General features: G+C 38.7%; 1 protein-coding gene across 1 annotated transcript in view; it reads right to left on the bottom strand.

The window, feature by feature from the left end:
• LOC124411287 (zinc finger protein 205-like) overlaps nucleotides 1-23,910 on the bottom strand; it is a 41,321-nt gene that overhangs the window by 6,663 nt on the left and 10,748 nt on the right. Inside the window, exons 3-4 of the mRNA XM_046890346.1 lie at nucleotides 21,516-22,150; nucleotides 19,734-20,010 (exon numbers count right to left, since the gene is read on the bottom strand). Of these exons, the coding sequence (XP_046746302.1) occupies nucleotides 19,734-20,010; nucleotides 21,516-22,150 (912 nt within the window). The remainder of the gene's footprint in view (nucleotides 1-19,733; nucleotides 20,011-21,515; nucleotides 22,151-23,910) is intronic.

Genomic DNA, 23,910 nt, shown 5'->3' with positions numbered 1-23,910 from the left:
TAGTTGACTTATCTTCGTGACATCAAGAGTGGAATTGGTATAATATTCGCGAGATCGCTTGGAAATATTATTTATCGTTTCATTCCGAGTGAACTACGAAATAATTGAGTCAAGTTTTATGTTTATTCGGGTGAGAAAGTAATCCCTGTTATTTCGTATTTTGAAAATCGTTTTCCATGTTTTCTGGATATCGGCAGCGTGTCTGCGTCCGAGTGAAACACGTTATTTTTGCTCGATGATAACTTGGAACTGGATACCTACGTCAGGTTAGAAATCAGTGTCAAAACGAAAGTTCAAAAATTGCAACTGAAGCCAATCAAGTTGAATCTGTGAATAAAGAAAGTTAATTTTTCCTTGGAAAAAATCTTATAGTTTATTGTGTCATATTTTGACCTTTCTACATTATGGCGTTTCTATACTTCAACTTTTTACGCATTGACTTTTCGGTATTTTGACATTTCTAAGTTTTCAAGATTTTCAAGCCCGCTTTTTTATTTATAAAAATACACACATTTCAAATTATCGCGTCTTTGAAAATTCAATGTAGTAACTTTCATTTCCTAATATTTTAAGATTTTAACCCCACGAAAATACAGAATTCTTGCAAAAAACTTACAGAATACAGAATACAAAAACAGAAAAGTTATAAAAATGTAGAAAGGTAAGATACCTATTTTGGTTCTCTGCACGTTGCATTTCAACTAATTTCCACCACATATATAATATTCCACAAAACATAGTTTCGCGTTTTTGAAAATTCTAATAAATTTTCATTTCCTAATTTTCAAGATTTTTAACCCCATCAAAATAGAGAATTCTCTATTTTGGTTCTCTATTTTGTAGATAATTTTGTAATAGAGAATTCTCTAGTTTGGTTCTTTATTTTGGTTCTCTACTTTGATTCTCTATTTTGTAGATAATTTTGTAATAGAGAATTCTCTATTTTGGTTCTCTATTTTGTAGATAATTTTATAATAGACAATTCTCTATTTCGTTTATCCATTTTGGAGATAATTTTGTAATAGAGAATTCTCTATTTTGGTTCTCTGTACGTTAAATTTCTACGTTTAAACTTTTCTACATTTCGTCTAATTTCCACCACATATATAAAATTCCACAAGCCATATTTTCGCGTTTTTGAAATTCCTCCTTGCAACTCTGCCTTTTCCAAATCTCTTACACTTTCATCTCGATCCGGATTCCGAAATCGGACGCGGATTTCAGAATTTCTGTCAAGTTGAACGAGAGTCCGATGGTACATGAGGAAACCTCTGGAGGGTAAAGTAAGAAGAGCTGGACTCGGGTGGTGGCGCATTGATTTCCGCTCGTCTTCATCGACCTTCGCGTTTTCCTCTCCTCTCCTCTCCTCTCCTCTCCTCTCCTCTCCTCTCCTCTCCTCTCCTCTCTCTCTCTCTCTCTCTCTCGCTGCCCTCGATGCCACTCGTAGAGCCGGAGATAGCAAGAGGGAGAAACATTCGGAGGAAGAAACGTAGCATCGCTTTGCTCGTTCCTCATAATTCACCGGCTGTAAGGACAGCGCGGATTTCAACCCATATCCCCGGAGTTCCGCACCGGGATTACATCAATCACGTGACCCGCAGCCTCGCAGTTCGAAGCTGCCGATGACCTCATCGGAAATAAAAAATCGAGTCGGTATTTCGGGAGTTCATATCTCGGTACGGGAATAAGTAATAACAGCACGTTTTTATCCCACCAAATACGTTGTTATTTTAAAAATTATCTAAAAAATGTAGAAAAAAAAAATTTTGGCATCAGTTTTTAAAAAAAAAATTTTTTTAATTTTTCTGATCGAAGGTCCGTTTTCCCCAGGATATAATAAATTGACCTGAAATAACCGAAGCGAATGAATACTCTAAATTTACAGCAATGAAAAAAAAAAAAAATGACAAAAAATTTTTAGACACAATTTTTTTGGACGGTCCATTATGCCCCAGATATCTCACATTGGCCTAAAAATAAGTAAATTATACATCAAATTTACGATAATTTGGCAAAAAAAAAAAAAAAGGGGACCGTCGTGCCCCATCTTCCCCCATTGCATATTAATCAAAAAGATCATTCTTTTCCGTCGTAATCTGACGAAACTAGACAACTTTGCTTTTTAAAAGGTTTCCAATTATCAAATCTCATTTTTTCATCAGTCCGAAGATTCGAAATTTCGAGAGATTCAAATTTTTGTACGGATAATATTTCGAACGGTTTATATGAACGAACTTGAGTTTTTTAACGTTACCGAGGTCAATATTCTTCGAATTTAAGACTTCATTTTCCGTCACTATGAAAAATAAATAAATAAGTAAAAAAATCGCGGTTTTGTACTATTTGAACGGATGACTCGTTTTATTCGAACATTTTCGTTATATCTTTGAAAAATGAAATATAATTCACGCGTCTACAGCGTCGAATCCACGTGTTTGCAGACATTTCATGAGTTTTTTTGTTTGTTTTGTTTTTTGAAACTGTAAATTTCAGCAAACATCTTCTTTTTATAAGAATAAAGAATGCGCCTTTTTTGAGCAAATTTGTTGAACAAGTTTCTTCAAGTTCTCTCTAATAACACATTGTTGCGAAAATAATGAAAAAACGTATTTCGTTAATAAATTACGAATATCACAGCTAAAAACTTGTATGACGTTAATAGGCTTCCAATGAAAAAAAACTCGAAATTCTTTTACTGTTGCGAAACTATTTCAAGGAATCCAATCACGTGCCTCTGTTGCAACTAATTTTTCACCAAAGAATCACAATACATCATTGATTTCAATCGATCGAATAATAATTAATATGTTTTTTTGCTAAAATTTGGCGTTAAAAAAATAACTTTCGATTATATAATTCCGAAAATGTAACGTAAAATTCGTCATTTTTTGAAAATAACAGTGTAAACGTCCATAAGATGAGCGGTAAATTTAGATGAAATGTTTTTTATAAATTTTAATAAGTATTGACTGATCCTGGGTAGAGAAACTAGGTAAAAAAAATGGAGAAAAAATAAAATAATCGTTTAACTGCGGGGATTGCGTATGTAATATATGTAGATTATTTCAAATCGAATATACGATCGTTAAAATGCAGAGTACAAATTATTGCGCTAAAACTAAAACGGATGTTCCGTATAACGTGCCGACTGCTCGTTGTTCGTTGTTCTGCAGATGACGCGCAAAACGCTGTCATGGGAGTTTGCGGTGAGCTCGCCTCTCGCGAATGTGTGCGTTTGGCACCGAATCGCCGTTTCCGTTGTCGAACCAGACTCCTGGGAGTCCCGTGGGTTACACCTTGACGCTTGTCTTCGGCTGCCCATTATTCCCTCGTTAGCAAAGTACGTTTACCGGGTGCAGTCGTGGTGCGAGTATACATGGTGTGCCTAAGAGTGCAGTTTCTTTCTCAAAAAAAAAAGTTTCTCTCTCGCGCTGGACTGGACTTAAGTAAGACGTGTACCAACGGCGCCAAAATACCCTAGATCGATGGTGATTAATTGTTGTGACGTTGAATCTGCGTGGGGAAAAGATGAACGGGACTTTAAATAACTCACACCACAACTATACGTGATGGTATTACCGAGCAGGGCAGCGTTAGTCAGAAAAATAATTCCCTAGAAATATAGGGATTTTTTTAAACAGTTGGTACACGTCTCACTTGAATGCTTTACCCTCGAAGAGAGGGGCGTGTCGTAGGTGTTCTAGGCACACCATGTGTTCTCACACCACGATTGGACTTAAGTAAGATGTGTACCAACGGCGCCAAAATACCCTAGATTGGTGGTGATTAAATTGCTGTAACGTTGAATCTGCGTGGGGAAAAAATGAGCGGGACTTTAAATAACTCACAGCGCAACTATACATCATGGCATTATACTAAGCAGGGTAGCGTTCGTCAGAAAAATAATTCCCTAGCAATATAGGGATTTCTTTAGACAGTTGGTACGCATCTCACTTGAATGCTTTAACCTCGAAGAAAGGGGCGTGTCATAGGTGTTCTAGGCACACCATGTATACTCACACAGTATACAGGTGCAGTGTAGTATGCGTATAATACCGATAAACCGATTTCCACGTCATTCGAGCAGTAAAAAAAAATTGAATAGCAAGTGATTCGAGTGAACAAAAAAAAAATGTAGCTATAGATTCTTTCAGATTTTCTCTCATTTACAAATTACACCGTTCACGATCATTAAATTGTCTCGAGATTACGATCGAGGGATGAAAATAATCCCTGGTCTGAACAAAAATTTATTTATTCATTTGGATTATCAGACATTATCAACCAATTTATATAGCAATTAGCACTTTTGAATTTAAACGCAAATTCGTTTCTAGCAGTCTTAACGACTTTGTGTTTTTTTTTTTTCGTTCACGAATGTTTGAAGGAAATTGATGATCTGTATTTTGTCACTACAGATTTGCATAAACTTTGATTACTCCTGTTAAATCAATCACTGTGAACCGTTGAAATTATTCGAATTCGAAAAAAGCTTTCTTCTCATTTTATATTACTTCATCATTACTAGATAATGGCTTGATTCGTTTCGCGATGGTCGATTTCAGTTCATTTCATGTAAAGTATGATTTTAAATACGTTCTGCTGATTTTGTATAATTTTGTGTGACTAAAGAAACCTTTAATCTGATTTTTTCGCAGAATCATGAATATTTTCACTTCATTTCAAATCATTTCGAATCGGTTGAAATCGGTTCTGTTCTTCATTTCATAGTTATAAGTGAACACTTCTTTCGTCGAAATGAAAACTCAGTCAAAAGTGAACCGCTAATTGTGTCAAATGAAACAAATGCAAGTTATAGCATTTTTTTTCTACGTACATCGTACTCAACGCGCTGCAGCTGTGTAAAGTTGATGGATTTATTTATTACAATCCTGATTCATTTTCTCAGAATAATTAGCTAACGTTAACCGTGCGTCTCAATAATTTGCTTCTCAAGGTTGGATCAATCAAATTTCCAACTTCTTTCGTGTCACGATCTAGAGAAGTTCTTACTTATTAATTATAAAAAAATTCAATTACTATTCACCCGTAAAATTGTACGTCAATTTTATTATTCATTTACGATTGCACGGTAACAAAAAAAATATATATTCTGCAGTTTATATGAAATTAGATACCTACTTTGAAAAGACTGTAAATATTCTGAATTCTATCTCGAAATCGTTGAACAAAATTTCAACCGATTCAAAATGTTTTGAAATGAACTGATAACTTCGAAACGGATCGCCTTACGCAAATTTTCCTTCAGAACTTTTTTTATAGAGAGTTTAATTTCCTTAAAAAATCTATCTTGTTTATTATTGTACAGTGATTCGTTTACGAGTAATAAAATTCCAAATTTCATAAAAAATTTGTCGCATGTTATTTAAATGGAAATAGAAAATTGAGAATCGCCACCTTTAAATAATAATATTAAGGGTTCTTATTTTGACAGGGTCTTTGTTTATGCATTTTCTTACGATTTTTCAATGTTCTTTGAATGAAATAAAAAAAAAATCTATAAATATATATATTGTATGTATGTATGTGGATAGGTAGATAATCCAAGATCGTGCAAAGTGGTTCGGCGGCTGCACACGTACGATGATCGTATGACATGCGAAGGATGAAACTGGAGCCGACGGGTAACCGTAAGTCGGTTAGCTCCTTAGTGCTTCCGTTTCGCCTCGAGGGATGAGTGATGGTTCTGTTCGCAGTAGAACCATCAAGAGGGAGATGCTTCGGAGATAATAGCAGAGCCGACGCAATAGCCGAGGTCGCCACCCGGACGGCTATTAAATTATTACGACGCCGATCGTATTAGGAATCGTGACAAATCGGATCTGTGTATTCCATTGCAGCGATATCGGGGGAGGAGAAATTAAGAAGGAGTGAATATCGCTTACATCCCGGATAATCCATCGCCTCTACACGAGGAAGAATCTCGTTTTTCATACTCGCTAGAAAATTCTTTAGTATGTATACACACGTCAACTAGTAGGTATAATCGTTTCAATAATATAACCGTTCAAATATTGTTGGATGTTGAAGAAAATTTCTCACTATCAACTATTGAATGTGATGATTATACATATAGTTGTCTTAGTTTTATAGATGTTTAGTAATAGCGTTAAGAGTTGTAGATTTTAAGCGAATTTTTTGTCAGCAACTCTACTGCAAGAAGATTTTTGTACAAAACTACTTTTGACGTGATTTTAGACGGGAAAACCCAACAATAAGATTACTCAAACCTCATCTAAAGCGATGAAACTTTCAATATGAAAGGGCACAACGATCATACAGGATCGGAAAAAAAAATTCATGTCATCGGTTTTTTAATTAATTAGAAATCATCAGAATCCTAATGGAAGCCACGCAGTCATCTGAAAGATGAAAGGTTAAGTCGCAATCGCGTCAAGATCCAAAACAATCCGCTACATAATCGATGGAAAGCTTAACAAGTTTTCACAGACAAGCCAGTTTATTTATCAGGTTTTTTAGACGCCATTGTTTGAACGGTCCATCGAAATCATGAACAAAATACAGAACAAGACAAAATTTGTCCTGCCACGAGGTAATGTGAGCATGGATTACGTGGATAAAGATCAACATCAATATTTAGTTAGAAGAAGATACAGTATCAGTAACCATAGTAAAAAATGGCTTGCAGGTTTGGTAAAAAAAAAAAGAAAATAGTTAAGGACTGAATAATGGTAAACAAAACGACAGAATTTTTCTTCAGTATGAAGTTCTCGTTGTTTAGACACCGATGATGTTTAGCAACAGGGTGAAAAGAAATCTTCAAGTCATCCCGAGGAGACGTTGCAAGGTATGATCATGACGTGTGTTCCGACTGTTGACAGAGGGGTCAAATTGACTTCGATCTGTCGACAACTTTTACTGATTCATAGTGAAGTGATGAAAAATGACTGCCTGAGCATTTGAAAAACGATTATCAACAGTTGCACATGTCATTTTGACTCTTCACCATGATTTGCAAATCTGTTTTGTGTCTAGTGGCATAAGGTTGTAACCACCAAAAATGCAGGCAAAAGGTATATATATCATTGGGATTCATGTGCTCATTCAATCCTAATGACAAATTATTGATATATTGTCAGGATGACTAGCATGACTAGAAAATGTTACAAACTGTGATCTTCTGATGTAATGGTCGTTTAATTGATTGAATGATACTCGAGTCGACTCTACTTAAAAGTTAGATAAATAATGATGATTTAATTCATACTCAATAAATATTTTATAAACAAATGTAATGTATTTTATAAACAATATATGAAATTTAAGGTTTTCACCAGACGAATTATTTCAATCCATTGACATTCATTTGAAGCTACTTTTACTGGATCGTAAGACTTTCATTGGATTCCAGTATACCGAGCGATTCCAGCAGTAATTGTTAACAATTTATTATCATTCTGTACGATGTCCACTGATTTTCGAATCAGATAGGATAACCAGAGATCACAATAGATCATTAAAATCAATGGAAATCATTTGTCCAAGTGAAAATCAACGAAGTAACACGATGAGATAGAAGCTTTACATCGATGCTAATGATCAATTGAAACCATTTGCCGTTTGCGGTTGGACTACCAACGATTTCCATGATACCGGAAGCTCATCGTGCGATTCCAAACGATACGCAATGATTTTCGACGTCTCAAGTTATCTCAATCGCTTCCTCGTGATTTCAATCAACATTTGAGACAGTCATGTTCCTTTAATCCAGAATTTCATTTCAAACTGTCACACGTATGACTACTTTTTAGTAAATTCAGAGCCATGGATCAAAACACTCTACAATCATCCAGGAAGTGGTTTATAACGACCCACCCAGCAATGAGCATGAATGAGAATTCTTTCATGGTATAGTTAACTTCACCCCCAGAGGGTGTTGGATCAGCCTTCTATAGCAGAATTGGATGTGCCTCTGCATGATGGCAATATTTGCCTGAAATTTAATCATTCGTGCCTAGTTCGTATGAACTGACACGTTCACTGGTGCGCGATAGTCACACATGGGGGTCCATTATAAATATATGGTTCCACGGTGGCGGATTCACTCGCTCACCAACTCGTACGTAAATGTGACCGAAGCGTTGCAGCAGCACGATGCACCCCGTGTAATGTTGCACCGGTCAATTTGCATATCTAATAACACACAGCAGTAGTTGCTGGGCTGGTTTATACGATGGATGTGAAGCTGACACCGTGCAGGAGTATCGATGGTGATAAACGACACGGGGAGAAACACATATTGCTGCAGCAGGGGTGCGAAATCGGGTAAAGGGTGCGGTGTAAGCTTGGGAACAAGTGCACATAGAGAAGGGGAAGGGGAAGGGGATGGGGTTGGGAGGGGGGGGGGGGGGGGGGGGTTCAAAGAGGAAACTTCCAGCCCGGAGTTGTCACAATTACGAGTGATTTGACAAAGGGTGTGCTAATCGTTTTCATCGGTTGAAATTTCATTTCTCACAGAGGTTAAATTTCATTCAGAAGATATATGGTATATTGTGTTCAGGTAACATATTCGATCATTAATTGGTCGATATAATCCGTATCGCTGCAATTGTCGAATGATGATTTTAGTTTTCTCTCTCCCAGCGCTCATCTCTTAAGCTTTGGCGTCCGTTTTTTTATCCCACGTTTGTTTGAACATTTTTCTTTGCTTGTTTGAAAATATAATCTATGTGCGGGAATTTATATCTCGATTATAGTTAAATATTTAGTTTGATTTGGGTAAGTAATGTTCAAATGTAGGTACACTGCGGCAAACTTGATTTACGTATTTTTTAAAATTAAAATCAATATCTTTTATTATTAATATGGTCTTTATTAATCAATTAATAAGTAACATTATTGTTGACGGTAATGTCAATCACGCCATGTCATATCATTTGTCGATACCTATTATATTACAGGAACTGTTTCAGTGATTTACTTCAAATTTAGAGACATCATTCTGGGATAGTTTATCCTCTTTGCAATAATCCCACTTATTCTTTAGTAATAATATTGTTTTGCTGATTAAATAAAAACGTCGGAACTTTCGAACGAAAAACCATATTTCAACTTCAATCTGTAATAATTTTTGTGAGAGAACGGAAAAAAATGTATAAATTGCAGTGAAAAGAGTAAACTATTCAAGAATACTGTCTCCAAATTTAAAGCAAATCGGTTGAGCAATTTTCGAGATGTTATTGGTATTGCAAAATATTGTCACTGATTGTAAGTGAAACCGTCGACGTTATTGTCAATAACAATGACCTTTGTCAAATGATTCTAATGAGAAAGAAACTCAAACGAAGCTCAATTTACGTACCTAGTTTTGAATAAACCGAATCCCAATCGAATTGAACATTAGCTGGATTGTCGAGGTTAGGTTAGGTTACGTTACGTTACGTTACGTTAGGTTAGGTTAGGTGCAATTTACGTACCTACTTTTGAATAAAACGAATCTCAATCGAATTGAACATTAGCTGGGTTGTCGAGGTTAGGTTAGGTTAGGTTGGTTTAGTTCAGGTTAGGTTAGGTTAGGTGCAATATAAGTTGTCTTTCAACCGTCTGTACTCGAATATACACTCTTAACATGCTGGAGGTACCCGAAGACTATTGTGACAGACGTGTCGCTGGTAACAAGCTGCAGGAATGGGGAGGAACAGGAGCTGGGGAGTGTAGAATGAGCCAGACAGAGAAAGATGGTAGAGTCGAGGGCTGAGGGCGGTCACACCGTTGAGAAGTTTAAACAGTTTAGTGGGATGCTGCGGCGCCCTGAGTTTGGGGTGTCAAGTCACTCGGAAACCTCAAATAGCCCTCGAGGTCAGCGCGGGGAGGATCGTGTAAGCGCCAGCAGAAGCTTTTCTCGACGAGCAAACGATCGCTGAATCAACACAAGTGCTTCTTGCATTTCAGATCCTTGACGAGATAAAAGTAGATTTACATTCATATTTTGTTTATATCTCCTAAGGGGTTTCAGAAACAGTTTCGAAGCTTCTGTTCAAATTCCATACAAATCGGTTCCGTAGTTTCGCAGATTATCGATGACGAGTAAACTGATCCTCCGTTTTCAGATGTATTTGAGCTGTTGAATTTGACTGTTTCGTGATTAACGAAACAGGACAATAATGGAAGAACTTGCGAATTTCAAGACCATTCGGAAAGTAGAGCGGCAAGATAAATTATTTTGAAGCTGTACTGAAATACCGAATCACATTGAACGAACTAGATTTTTTGATATTCATTTTGCACCAAGAATTACATTTCTCGGTCACACCGAAAAAGAAACGAAAATATTTACAAATCTCAGGTACACCGTAGAGTAACAAATAATATAAATTTCTTTTAGCGCATAGTCAAAGACCGATTAAGAGAACAGAGAAAACTGTTTTTCCAACCGTTATCTCACATTGTTTTTTCAATTTGACCTGCAGTACTGCAGTTAATTTTCTCTCGCGATTCCCAAGTAGCGAGGCAACAACTTCGAATGAATTCGCGTAGGACAATAGATTCTGGTGAATGTTTTTATTAGCGGAGTGGCCGATCCGGCGGAGAGTTCACCCTTATTTTTGTTTCTCGTACATCCCAGCGGGTTGCAGAGCGGTGCAGTGCAGGGAATTCGAACGCTGGCCACTTGTCAGTCTGTCACCTTCCCCTCTGCACCACCATCCGGTGTCGCACTTGACTTACTCGGTCTCCGGACTACCGACTTACAACCCCTGCACTGGCACCCCGGCTACGTGTGCCAAAATGCACGGGGTGTCCCGTTTTATTTCACAGTGAAAAATATCTGACAATGAAGTGGACTGAAAGCAAGTATTTCTAGTCGTGGTCACGCCATATACCAAGAGGTTATCTCGAAAGAACCTCCTCGCTAATCTAGTTTATATCCGTAGCCAACTTCGTGAAAATGTTACCATTCAGGCAGGCAGAGTGATCGTGTGGTGAGTATACATGGTGTGCCTAGGAGTGCAGCTTCTTTCTCCGAAAAAGTTTCTCTTTCGTTGGACTGGACTTAAGTAAGACGTGTACCAACGGCGCCAAAATACCCTAGATCGGTGGTGATTAATTGTTGTGACGTTGAATCTGCGTGGGGAAAAATGAGTGGGACTTTAAATAACTCACAGCACAACTATACATGATGGGATTAGTGAGCAGGGCAGCTTTCGCCAGAAAAATAATTCCCTAGCAATATAGGGATTTCTTTAAACAGTTGGTACACATCTCACTTAAAGGCTTTAACCTCGAAGAAAGGGGGGCGTGTCGTAGGAGTTCTAGGCACATCATGTGTACCCGTTCGCATACGCGAAAATATTACAACAATTTTTTTTTTTTCTGTCCGAGAATTTATATATTTATAATAAAATAGTTTTCTTGAGGTAAGTTGAACCACAACAGTGCAATGCTAAAAATTTGTATTAGAGTACCAAAGATTTAAAATACATTTTTCGCTAATTTTTATTCGGATTTGGGGTTAGGTGACAACAGTCAAACTTTCAAAAACGAGCCTGATTTCCATCCGAACGGAGTTTGGACCCATAACTCATGATATCGAATTCAATCTGAGTACCATTTCGAAGGGCAAAGCTCTGGCTTTTCCACTGCGAAGCACTATAAGACGATTGACAGTCCGTAAAATGCGCGAATTTCGGTCACCATGGGCACCCCAAGTCCTAGCCAGACGCCATAGAACACCATTGCACAGAGCGAATAGCGAGCCGCCTCTTCCTAATAGGTGCGAGGTTATGGTTAACAGTCACTTGTCAACCGGTCGATTCTAGGGAATTTGGTTCTCGTTAACGGAGGTTGGCATCAGGCACGAGAATGGATGACAGTCAATCAAAATTAAGCAAGTAGAATCGCGCGCTATTCGAACAGGTTCTTTCAAGAAAACCTCTCGGTATAGGTAACCATGTGGTCGTTGACTATTTTGATTTTTTACCGTAGTCGAAAAATGTGATTTTGGGTGCAAAATGAAAATTGATTTTTTGTCTGTGTCAATTAGAAAATCTTGTATGACTTATTATTCTTTTCAAGTATGGTCACTTCCTGTAATAACTGTTACAGTTTGGCATCGCTGGGACAGAAATTTGATGTTAAGGTCTTGTTTTAATGAAAAAAAGTATTGAACCAAATAAACAGTTACGATTTTTGAGTAACTTGAAAATGCAGTATTGAATACCGTGATTACACTTAATAGTTACTTTTAAACCATTTTATTGTAATTTTAACAATAATTAAAGCGTTGCTGTAACTATACTAATTGTAGTAAAAAAATTTTGGTAACTATAAACTAATATATATAATAAAGTTGTTCTCAGTGCGAAATTAATTGAGAGCGTTGATTAATTCCCGAGACTCCTTAAATCACACTTTCATGTTAAAATCGGTGATTGGCTAAAAATTGATACTTTCCGTTAATTTTTTCAACGAGATATACAGTCACTCATTGAATATTCATCGAATCATTATACACGTAAGCTGCGGAGTTTTCTTTGAGGAAATTAGAACAGAAAATACTGGGTTTATCAGTAAGAAATTATAGATATCGATGTTTCATTTCAAATCGCTTCAAAATGGTTAAAAATCCAGTGGATTCGTTTTATTTAGTTTAATTACAGAAAAAGACTTTCTATTTTTCGGTAAATAATTCAATTCGTCAATCATATAATCAATATCAGCACAATGTTGTAAATGTGAATACTTAACGATGCCAAGACGATGCGATGTAAAAAAAAAAGTGTTTGAACAAACTTTTGGAACATAGTCCTCTGAATAATTGAAATCATAAATAAAATCGAATATTTCCTAAACTTTAAAAACTTTTCAACCATTTCAAAACGGAGCATCGAAATCTAACCTTTTCTCAAAAACGCCAAAAATCGAGCAACCATCATAGCCGACGAAAGTCAACATCACGACCAATATTTCGTACATCAAAAGATCAGAAAAGGTATGGACTTTTGGTCCTTCAACCCAATCATCAAGACCCACGATAAGAGATTTAAATCCACTCACTGCAGACGGCCAAACGAATGAAGTAACAATCGGGACACCCAGTGTATCCCGTACACGAGGGCATGTATCTCTGTCTATTCCAGCTGGTCTTGTGCACGAACAATATTTGCAGTGCTCTTATCCCTGCGTGCACCGCAGGTCGGCGTCGGGATCTCTGGTGGTGGTAAGGGAGGGAGGGTGGGAGAGAGGGAGGGAGGGAGGCACCCGCCTCGCTAATAATGATTTTACGTTACGCCGAGATCCCCCGGGAGGTTGCGACGCCGCCGTCGCCGCGCCCTTATTGCACATGACTGGGAGACTCTCGGGGCCGGTGGAATGATTATCATTAGCCACCGACTCACACCCCTCTGCAATGGAACGGTGGAAGTGGTGTGCGAGCTTTCGCCCAACCCACCTCACCCCACCCTCCTACCCTTCCCACGACTTGGCTTCGCTTCGTTTCCTCTGCCCTCGGCGAGAGCAAAAAACTTGCTTCTACATCCACCTCGCCTTGGACGTTTCCGATAAATTGTCTCTCGGTGGTTTTCCTGCTTTTGCTATATACCGCTGTTACTGGCTACTGCTTATTGTTGGGGGTAGGCATTGACTGAATAGCAGAAAAGGAAATGACTATCTTGTTGTGGTTTGGTTGGAAATTTAATGCAGAACGTAGATGCTGGGTGGGAGACGAAGGAGCGCGGTATCAAGTCTTAATACAGACGCAGGAATCTGTTTCATGGTACTTGTGAAAATGGGTGAAGTTCAAGTAGAGAAAAGTCGGAATTTCGGAGTGTAGGAAACTAATAGATAAATTTTAGCGATCCGATTTTTTGGATTGCTGTATTCTGTATTTTGGCTTTATACACTCTCAACTTTCTACATTTTTACTTTTCTCTACTTCGAGTTTTTACATTTTGGAGGGCGTGCGGATTAATGTCTAGTCAGATCGGAAAGAATCTGTTTCAAAGAATTTCAAAGACGCTAAAATTTGTTTCATAGAATATCAAAATGTGGAAAAGTCAAAGTGTAGAAGCAAAAATATGGAATCGCCAGAATTTTGACTTTTCATCTAATTCTATGTTTCGGATTGTCTACATTCTTATCCACTCTGACGGTTTTATGTTTTGGTTTTTATACAATTTCACCATTCATCACTATAATTTTTCTCTACTTTGATTTTGTACATTCAGAAAGATGGAGGATTAAAGTTTCGGAAGATGAAAAGCAATAAAAATCTCACAATGTCGATAACCGATATCTGAAAAACTGAAATAAAAACATCTCTCAAAAAATACGTCGCCTATTTGTTGTGGGTTAAATATGTGGAAAATTTTTTTTCTATCTTCAATTCATCTTCATCACCGGATTCTAATAATTAGTAACAAAACAGTCCATCATGGCGGTAGACAAAAAAAAAAAAAAAAAAATTAGAAGGTACTCGGTAAAGTAGATAGATATAGTTTTGATGAGGAATTTATTGCCCGCATTGCTCACGCAGTTTTATGGAGCTTGACTGACGCACAGAAGAGAGAAGAAAGAATTAGATAGAATCCAGAGACCAGAGTCGCGACAGGGAGAAACAACCGTGAAATTCTTCCCTCTGTCAGCCTAACTGCACAGTGCAGATCGTTAATCCTCCGTTCTTCGAGATGGCAAATAAGCAAGAGGAAAATGAAGGGCACAGGCAAAAGGGAAAGAGAATAATGAAAATGAATTGAAAAAAAAAAAAAAATTAACAAAAAGGGTTTCAAACTAATGTCAACCTGGCCACACAACGCAGCCATTCGACTGCTACAATTTACCGTAATGTCAATATCGGTTTTACCCTGTAATTCTGTATAACTCGACACTGCAATTGCTGCTGGTGGTGCTGCACCAAAATGGAGGGGCAAATTCGGGGGTTGAATCATGTTGAACTTTCGCGCAACAAAACGGCTGACCGAGTGCAGGGTGAAGTAAAAATTCATGACCAGATCATGGTAAAATGGAATGCCTGAATTTGCATTTGTTGTCACAAAAAACGTCGCTTTGACTAGAATAAGTTTAGAAGCACGTTTTATCGCTGAAAAATCCGTTTTTAACATTTTTCAACTTGTGTTTATACGTGTATCCGCAGAAAATTTCGTGTCGTGAATTCACAGAAAAACGGTCTCACTGACTTGTATGAAATTTGGATGAGAAATCGCGCAGCGAATGGAGATGATTCGTGGAACTTTCGAATTTTGACTTTTTTTTAAACTTATTTCGTGTATGCTAAATTACAGTGGAATTGTTCGACAAGTTCAGAGAAAATTTTATCGTCACATTTAGTATTCGATCAGAGACGTTTCCCAAAATTCATTCGAAAACGTTTTACTTGTCCAAAATGTTTTTTTTTTTTTTTTCATTGTGTTTCCGTTTCTTCCTCGATATCGTTGCACGACCTTGAAATGTTTCTATATATAGTTAAAAATATTTACCCTGATATCGTTCACTTAAAGATCTGTTACGAATTGAAATGAGTAGAAAAAGCGATAATTCGATCGTTCCCGTTGCAAAAAAGTTTATCTTTTCCGGTTCATCTAGGCATTCTAGATTCGGTATTCTAACCTGCATAACTATCGCTGTTGTAGTTCCTGAAGGTAATTCGTTGGGACTAGAGAATTAGAGGTAGGTTTGTCGGCTGGTTGAATTTTTCATACCCTTGAATAATGAATTAAATGTTCTCGAGCGAGAGTCCTGCAGGCATGGGAAAAGGCCGGGAAGAGGCACCGAGGTCCCATAGGTTGTTAGTCGCGGCGAAGTGACCATCGGTTTCGCTTTGTATCCTCCTTTGTCCTCGCCCTCACTCTCCGACCCGGCTCTTCTTCCACTTCCTCGCCGACCTCGCCTAGAGTTCACCAAAAGAGGGATGAAGGAAGGGAGGGAGGAAGGAGTGGCGGGGCGGGTAGAGGACAAGGTGATAATTTGATAAGACATCGGGAGCGTTGCCATGGAGACGCGATACCAGGCCCGGACCCTTCGTCCCTTCGTCCTGCCGGCGTCGTCGCGTTCCTTTATCCCCTCGCCGCTGCTCCATCAACCTAAGACACCCAAGTGTCAAGTGTTCCGACGCCCCACCCACCGCTTTTGCCCTCTCCTCTCCTCTCATCTTCCCGCCATTCCTCTTCTTGCCCACTTCATCCGTGGCTACGTCGTATCCTGTGCCATTGCAGCCGGGACTCTTCGTCCTTAGCGGGAAGGTACAACGTAGTCTGGGGACGCGGTATCAAAGACAAACATCCGGCGGTTGGAATGGCGCGAAATTTACTCTCTGCTTAGATACCTACTTCCAAAACCCTTTAAACAGTCCATTCATGCTAATTTTTTAGCACCGACGTAATCATGATGCTTGGACATCAGGTTTTTCCGAATTAGAACAATCTACATACATTTTTGGCTGGAGCAAGGTCTGAACATTAGTTTTTTACGTACGAAAATATTCTCCAAGGAATCTAACAAGAAAAAAAAAATCCGCAGTGTATGATTATCGCCGATGCTCTTCATTTTGTGATACGTCGTAACGCATATAAAAAAACTAGAAAAGTACTTTTTTCTACGTGCCACTTTGGTCAGTTAAGTACTGAAAATTACCCCTGAAATTTAAACACCCGAAAATCATTTTTTTTTTTTAGGACTGCTCCATGGTAACGTGACATTTTTTTATGAAAACATTTTAACGTTGCTCATTCTCGACAGATAATGATGTACGGAATGGTTTTACTCTCAAAGTTTTGCATCCCTTATTTTTTTGGGGGATAAGCTTCAGGGGTGGTTCTTACCCCGTAAACAGACGCTTAAAATGCAGGAAAAATACGTATTTAAAGCTTTTTGATTTACTGCAACATATTCCGGAGCAAAAAAAAAATTTTGACGGTATAAGGCAACACTCAGACTAGATTTGAATCTTTTTCCGTGGAAAAGAACAACAGTTTTCCTGATATGAAATCGTCTATTGAACATGTCAAAGCCTATTTATTTTTAGAAATAAACCAATTGGCAGAACTGAGAGTTAGAAAGAAATATGACACAAACCTCCATTTACGGTTTGATTGATCCGAAATACATATCGTTTTAACCAAACCACTGTTTTCTTCTGATATAAAGCGATAAAAACGTTTTTGGAATTTGAAAAAAAAAAAAAAACACCAAGAAAAGTTCAGAAAATGGATAAAAACATACAAGAATTATGGGATTCAGCTGTGCAGTAAGGTTTTGTCATAACCTCAAAGCAAGCTGTAATCAACTTCACATTTATTTATAATATTTGCATGAAATTTTTTACATATTTTCCGGATTCATTATCCTTAGGAAAGAAAAAAAACTGTAAAATACGATTTGATTACCAATCTAAGACTAAATCCGAATATTCTAAGTTCGAAAATCTTTATGTCACTGTTGATTTTGACGTCAGAAAAACGGAGCTGTACTAATTGAGAGAATCCAATTCCTCTTCCATATACCATTTCCTAATAGACATAAATCTCACGATGAGTTGGTCGATTCCAATGTACATTTAATGTCATTGATCACTAATTACTCCGACCACTGATAGCTTTTCTTTTACAATCTGACTCACTAATACTGCCGAGGGTAATTACGAGGTTGAATCCTAACCTCCTTAATTGGATTCACTGTAATAACAGGTTCCAGTAGTGTTCTCAACAGTAACTGATAACTCAACTGTATACTAAACTCGATATTGTTTAATATGCAAATGAACCAATTGACTTCTGGTTATAAGTTACTAATCTTGCATTTACATACATCATTCACTGTGTATGACATCTTGATTTTAGGGTTCATGGTATACTCAACAGGGACATAGATATCATGACAGCAATGCAGATATCACGTGAATCCAGATCTGGACTAGTGCAGAATGCCTGCAGGCGGTCTTAATTGCCGAGGGGAATATTACTGCGTATGAAAAACTAAACGAGGATCTCCTTGATTTTCTGGGTCTGGTACTGTTCGAGAGCCGGGCGTAATAAATAACGTCAGTTTTCCCACAGACAATTTGGTCGCAGTGAAATTCTATTTGAAGATTAGGGCCGAGCATCCCTAGGGCTCGTTACCCTCCAGCCTGCGCCCCGAAAGACATTACGATTATTACTGGCGTGGTGAAACGCACGGTTTCCAAGCCATGCCACCCCAGAGCAGGCTCAGACTTTTAGGGCTTGCGCTTTCCGTATAAGCCGGACAATGTGAACTCGAGTGACTTTGTCCAGATGATTGCGTACATTATTTAGCCGGAATCCATACGGGGCAGTTAACAACTACGCGGTAATCGTTGTCATTCACGCAGAGTGACGATTGACTGGTGCGACAGTCGATGGGGCTACGGAGTAGAGATACTGAGATAATAACGAGGGGTCTTTCACTCAAGGAACTCGTACACTTGACAGTTGGAAATCGAATTTTACATCAAAGGAACTCAAGCAGCTTGGATGCTTTTTGTAATCACAAAGCATCGGTTGAGACAACTCAACTGATTTGCATATCAGTTCAAGAACTCAAATGATGATAGCGTTGAAGAAGTCACACGTCAAGCGTTGGAAATCATGGAAATATTTGATTTCAATTGATTATTACTGTACGTCGGCGTACAGTGTTTTCTATTGATTTCTATTTTATCAAGTGAGTTTGCTGACTTTCAGTTTACCAGGTGATTTCCATTCGGTTTCTATGATTTCTCAGCGTTCCACGAGATTTCTAGTGACTTGTTGCAATGTACGGTGAATTTATCTAACTCAAAATCACTGGAAATCGTTTGTAATGCTACTCAATTATTGAAAATTAATAAGGCACTCTGGATACCAACAGAAATCATATACTGAGATATAAATGACTACAGAAGCATTATAAATCAACGTCAACGAATCGAAATTATTCGTTTAATTTTAAAGTGAATAGCCCCGCAGCAAGAAAGCTTGTTGTAGGTACACACGTCTAATTGTCTTTTTACGGCATGGGCATTGAAAATTCCACTTTTTGTGGCAGTTTTCGTTCCGTTAAGTGACGCTTTATATGGCAGCGAACAAAGTTGAAGAATAAAGTCTTTACTCCGCAGTTTTGATGCGCAGTTCGAAGTGCGCATCCCAAACAACCGAATAAAGTAGCTTCGTCGAACAGATCGCGACATAACCTCACTCTTCCTTTTGCTTTTCAATGCCCATACCGTAGAAAATATTGTATGTGGCATGCCCGTAAACCGTTTTTTGGCTCGGATAATTTCAGTACTCGCTTCCGGCTCGTTTCCGGCTCGTCTTCAGCTCGTCCTGAAATCTTTATCCTTGCCAAAAAAACAGGCGATTTACGGGCATGCCACATAAATAGCTATTTCCCGTCGAGATAGACAGTTTTTATTACAATCAGTGGTCATATTAAAATGCGGAAATAGAACTATGGTCGGAAAACTATTTCTCACTCCTTATTACTTGCGTTTCTCATTTACCCGATGGAACGTTGATGATCGCACCTTAATTGTATACTGTGGAAACATGATTTCCTCCTTGTCCAGTAAATCACACTACTAATATAATAATCAACTCTTATACGAAGAACCTAAGCATAAAACCAAACGGATGTTTACAAATCAACCTCAAATATTAAATTATTTCTTTTCCCGTTATAACCATTCGTCAATGGCACACTGCCAAATTCGTTCCAAGTAACCTTAAAGAAGTTTGTTTACTCACCAGTGTGGATGTAGGTGTGCTTCTTCATGTCGCTCTTCTGGTGGAAACGCTTGCCGCAGAATTGGCAGGGGTATGGTCTCGTGTCCGAGTGTATTAGGAGGTGCGTGCTCAGGGTGCTTGACCTTTTGAACGCCTTGCCGCACTGCTTACACTCGAACACCTTCTCCGCAGAGTGAACGGCTCGGTGCTGGGTCAGACTAATTTCGTGACCAAACGTCTTGTTGCACAGTTCACAAGCAAACGGCCTTTTGCCGTTATGCGATCGTCTCGCGTGCACCTTAAACGGATCAAGTAAATCAAATTTCAACAGATTATCGCCACTTCGTTCTAAAAACCGATCACTCTACACCAACAATGACAGAGTTATGATTCGGGATTAAAACCACTTGTGTGTAGGTATTTTTTGACACTATCTCTGGACGCTGATCAACAATCCAAAAAGTTCAAACAGAGTCACATTTTCGAATATACAATCAGAGCTTATTTGTACGAAAGTAGGAACTTGTTGTGCTTGAACAAAACTGACTACAAATAAGATGTGAAGGATATTTCATCGTTAAATCTGTAGAGTGTTTGATCGACAAATCAGAACAAATATAATAGCGTGACCATGGATTAGAAATAATGCAGAGTATAAAGTTGTTCCGTTTCTTTTTTTTGGGGGGGGGGGGGGGGGGGAGTTTAGGAAATGATCGAAACTTGAGAGGAAAAAAGTTCTCTACTTGCGGTGATCGTATTGGTAGGTAGAGTTCGAGATGAAGTTTATAATTTCTCGAACCACCCTACGTCTAAATAATCCTTTGCAATGTCAAAGCTTGACAGTAAAGGAGGGTTGTACACGGGTGGATGTAAATATCGACAGCGAGGCGTTCGGTTGCGTCAAACCTCACTTTACCACCATAACAATTTGATTTTAAAGAAAAACAAAAGTGTCATAAAATCTTCAACTTCACTCTGTCAGTATCTTCGAAAACTCTTACGTTTATGGCGAGGTAGAATTAAAGAATTACACCCTTGACTGTGAAGACGGGACTGCACAGAGAAATGAGAACTGTGCTGAAAATTTTGAGAGCCCAATATGCTTAATAAAATTTTGAAATCCGTTTGAAGCTCAGTGACCAATAGTTCATCAAAATGACAATATTTTTTTATTGTTATTAAATGTTAATTGTTATATTAAATGCCAGATGAACCTTCAGGTTCTACCAAAAAATCCAGCAAACAGTTTATTCTAAACTTTTTTCATCCCTCAGAAACAAATTCATCTCAAACTTTGCGAAACAATGTGTACTTTAGTCATGCAGTATATATATTGTTAAAATTTAAAATAAATACGCTATAAATAAAAGTCTTCTTCAAAACTAAAAAAATCATACTTCTGCAGGAATATTTTCAACCCCCATTTTCCTATGTAAGATTCCCAAAGAATGTTACCCCCACACCCCCTGGTTTCTTAGAAACCTTATGTAATTCAGAGCTGATCCTCAGAGTTTGAATAACGATTTTAGAATAATCGGAAAAAAATCGTTATGAAATATGAAGTATATTAAAATAATTCCACTTGTTGTACATACATGTAAGGAACAAAACTTGATTTGATTCGTTTGAAACTTGTTTCAAGCCCGCAAAATTTTTCTTTCCAAATAAAAAACTTGTTCAAATACATTTGCAATCGGTAAAATTTTCTTAGCTGTATTTTCTGATCAGCATGCGTTAAAAAAAAAAACATAATTTAAATCTCGCTCTTAAAATAACAAAATTATGAGAAAAACAAAAAGTTACCTCGAGCCCATGAGGAGTACTGAACATTTTGTCGCACTTCACGCAACTGTAAACATCACCTAGGGGATGAGGATGGTGAAGCCCGTGCGCAGCATGTGCCGAATGCAGCCCAGGGTGTCCAGGATGAACTCCGCGAAGCAGGGGGTGGAGGTGCGGGGGCAGGAGGTGGTGGGGTAGGAGGTGGGGGTGGAGGTAGGACAAGGGGTGCGGGTGGGGGTGCGGGGGCAGGAGTGAGGCACCCTGGAGGTGCAAGGGTGGGTAGAGGATCGGCGGGGGGGCACCAGACGAGGGGGGCGCCCCGTTCCTCAGGGGGGAATCGTTCCGCGGGTGAGTCGCCGGCGGGTCGGGCCTCAGCAGCGCCGAAACGCTGAAGCTATCACCTGACCGTTTCGGTGGGTGCGTCGTCGCCGGGTTCCTCGTCACGCTCTGCGGCGACGACGGCGGGCTGGAGGTTGCCTCGCGCTCGTCCTCGTCGCCGACTTCCTCCACGTCCACGTCGACCTCCTCCTCCTCGTCTTCCGCCCCCTCGCCGCTCCGCACGTCCCCGGGGGACTCGGGCGACAGGGAGTGAACCGGAGACGGACTCCTGGTCGACGGGGATCCCACCAGCCTTCCCACGCCGAAGGAGAGGCGCTCTGTAACAATGTGTATAAGAGGAGTTTCTGTAGCGTTGATACGCTTAGAGGATACGGTGAAACTGAACTGAACTGCCTGCGCATGCGCGAGGTACGTCGTCTTTGAACGCAGGCTTGCCACCCTAAGCTTTAGATGTCAAACGGGGCTTGTGGACGTTGTGTAGGCAATGTGAAGTTTTTTTTTTTTAGGTAGAACGGGTCACGAATTATTAATATTGTGATTCCAGAAGGCTTGGAAAACTTTTATTGTTATATGACTGGAGACCAATGCATGCTATGAATTATCCTAACGACATAATCTAAATTGATCGCTACTTCATGCAGAAAAATTGACTTCAACGCGTGCCCCATTTCGAATAAGTTGGCTCACCTGACTTGCATAGAGAAATATTGCCTCAATACGATCCCGTCGAACAATAGAAGCCGGTTATCTTGCGTATGTGGAGTAAGCCTCTTGGCCTGTTAATTTTCACCGTTTCCTCTCGATATGGTTGTTAAAATAAGTAAATCGTGTTGTGAAAAAAACGATTCCGGAAGCTCGGGCGTATTTCTCAAGTTTTATAATCACATATGTTCACGGTGAAACGGTGATATAAGTAATATAATTCAATGTTTCTAGGTTGGATAATATTTGTGTCTGTTGTATCACTGCGAGAAAGAAGCAAATGATGTGCAACGTGTGATGAATTGATTTATCAGTATACCCTATAGATTGATAAAAAAAATCGACTATATTCTGGTACTCTGAGAATAATGACCAGTTTTTGTCTTTGAAACGGTTGGAAATTGATTTTTAGGTTATGTAACCTCGGCCGAAAAGATGCCGTAAACATGTAAAGATACTATCTAATCTGAAAACAAGAAGTTTTATGACTTATTAACTGTTTTATTGTAACACAAAAACAATACTATCTGCAAAAAATTTCCATTTCTTACTAATTCTTTGATGACATAGTCGTACGAATGAATATTCAATGAATCATTGTATTCGTAAGCTACGGAGATCTATTTTAAAAATATTAAATTACGAAATATTGAAGTTTAGACGAACAGCAGTTTAACCGATTTAGAATTCTTAAGAATCCAGAAGATTCGTTTAATGTCAATCGCAAAGTCCACCCCAATCGACATAATACTTGATGGTTCCCTTTCTGCTTCGCAAGTACCATTGGAGAAAACGAGTCAATCGAAGAAAAAGATTCATTCGAGGCGTCGGTCGACTCCCGTGTGCCTGTCTGTATTTCCAGGCGGGGATCACGGTAAGAAATGGGATTTGAGTCACGTATCTCGGGTGGAAAGAGTGGTTCGTATTTAGGAGCGTAGAGGGGTTGCGCAGCGCTAACGAGGCGCGGGTTTCCCCGCTAGGGAGCGTCGGAATCAAAGAGGTTCACGCCTCGCCTCGTCTCTCTTCAAGTCCCCAAAAGATGAAGTTCGGTCAATTGCTGCCATTGAGTTATGAGATATTGCGGTATGTTTGAACTGTACTTGATAAGATAATTTTATTACTTTCTGCTGCTATTCTCATTCGGAAAGCAACAGATTCATGTAAGTATTTTACACGATATTATATCGATGGAACCTCAACTTTGCTGGAAGAAAATTTGAGACCACTGGATTATGAGTGAAAATAAATAGCATTCATGAGCATGAAAATATATTTGTTCTAATTGAAAAAAGAAAACGAAAAAAATATAGCAATGTTTGAAGAGAACAATCAAATAATGATTATTGTAACTTCTTTACCGGATCATTCTCAATGA

Source organism: Diprion similis, chromosome 10 (genome assembly GCF_021155765.1).
Source record: "Diprion similis isolate iyDipSimi1 chromosome 10, iyDipSimi1.1, whole genome shotgun sequence".
NCBI lineage: Eukaryota > Metazoa > Arthropoda > Insecta > Hymenoptera > Diprionidae > Diprion > Diprion similis.
The sequence above is the reverse complement of the archived record's forward strand: the minus strand, read 5'-3'. Positions and strand labels throughout refer to the sequence as shown.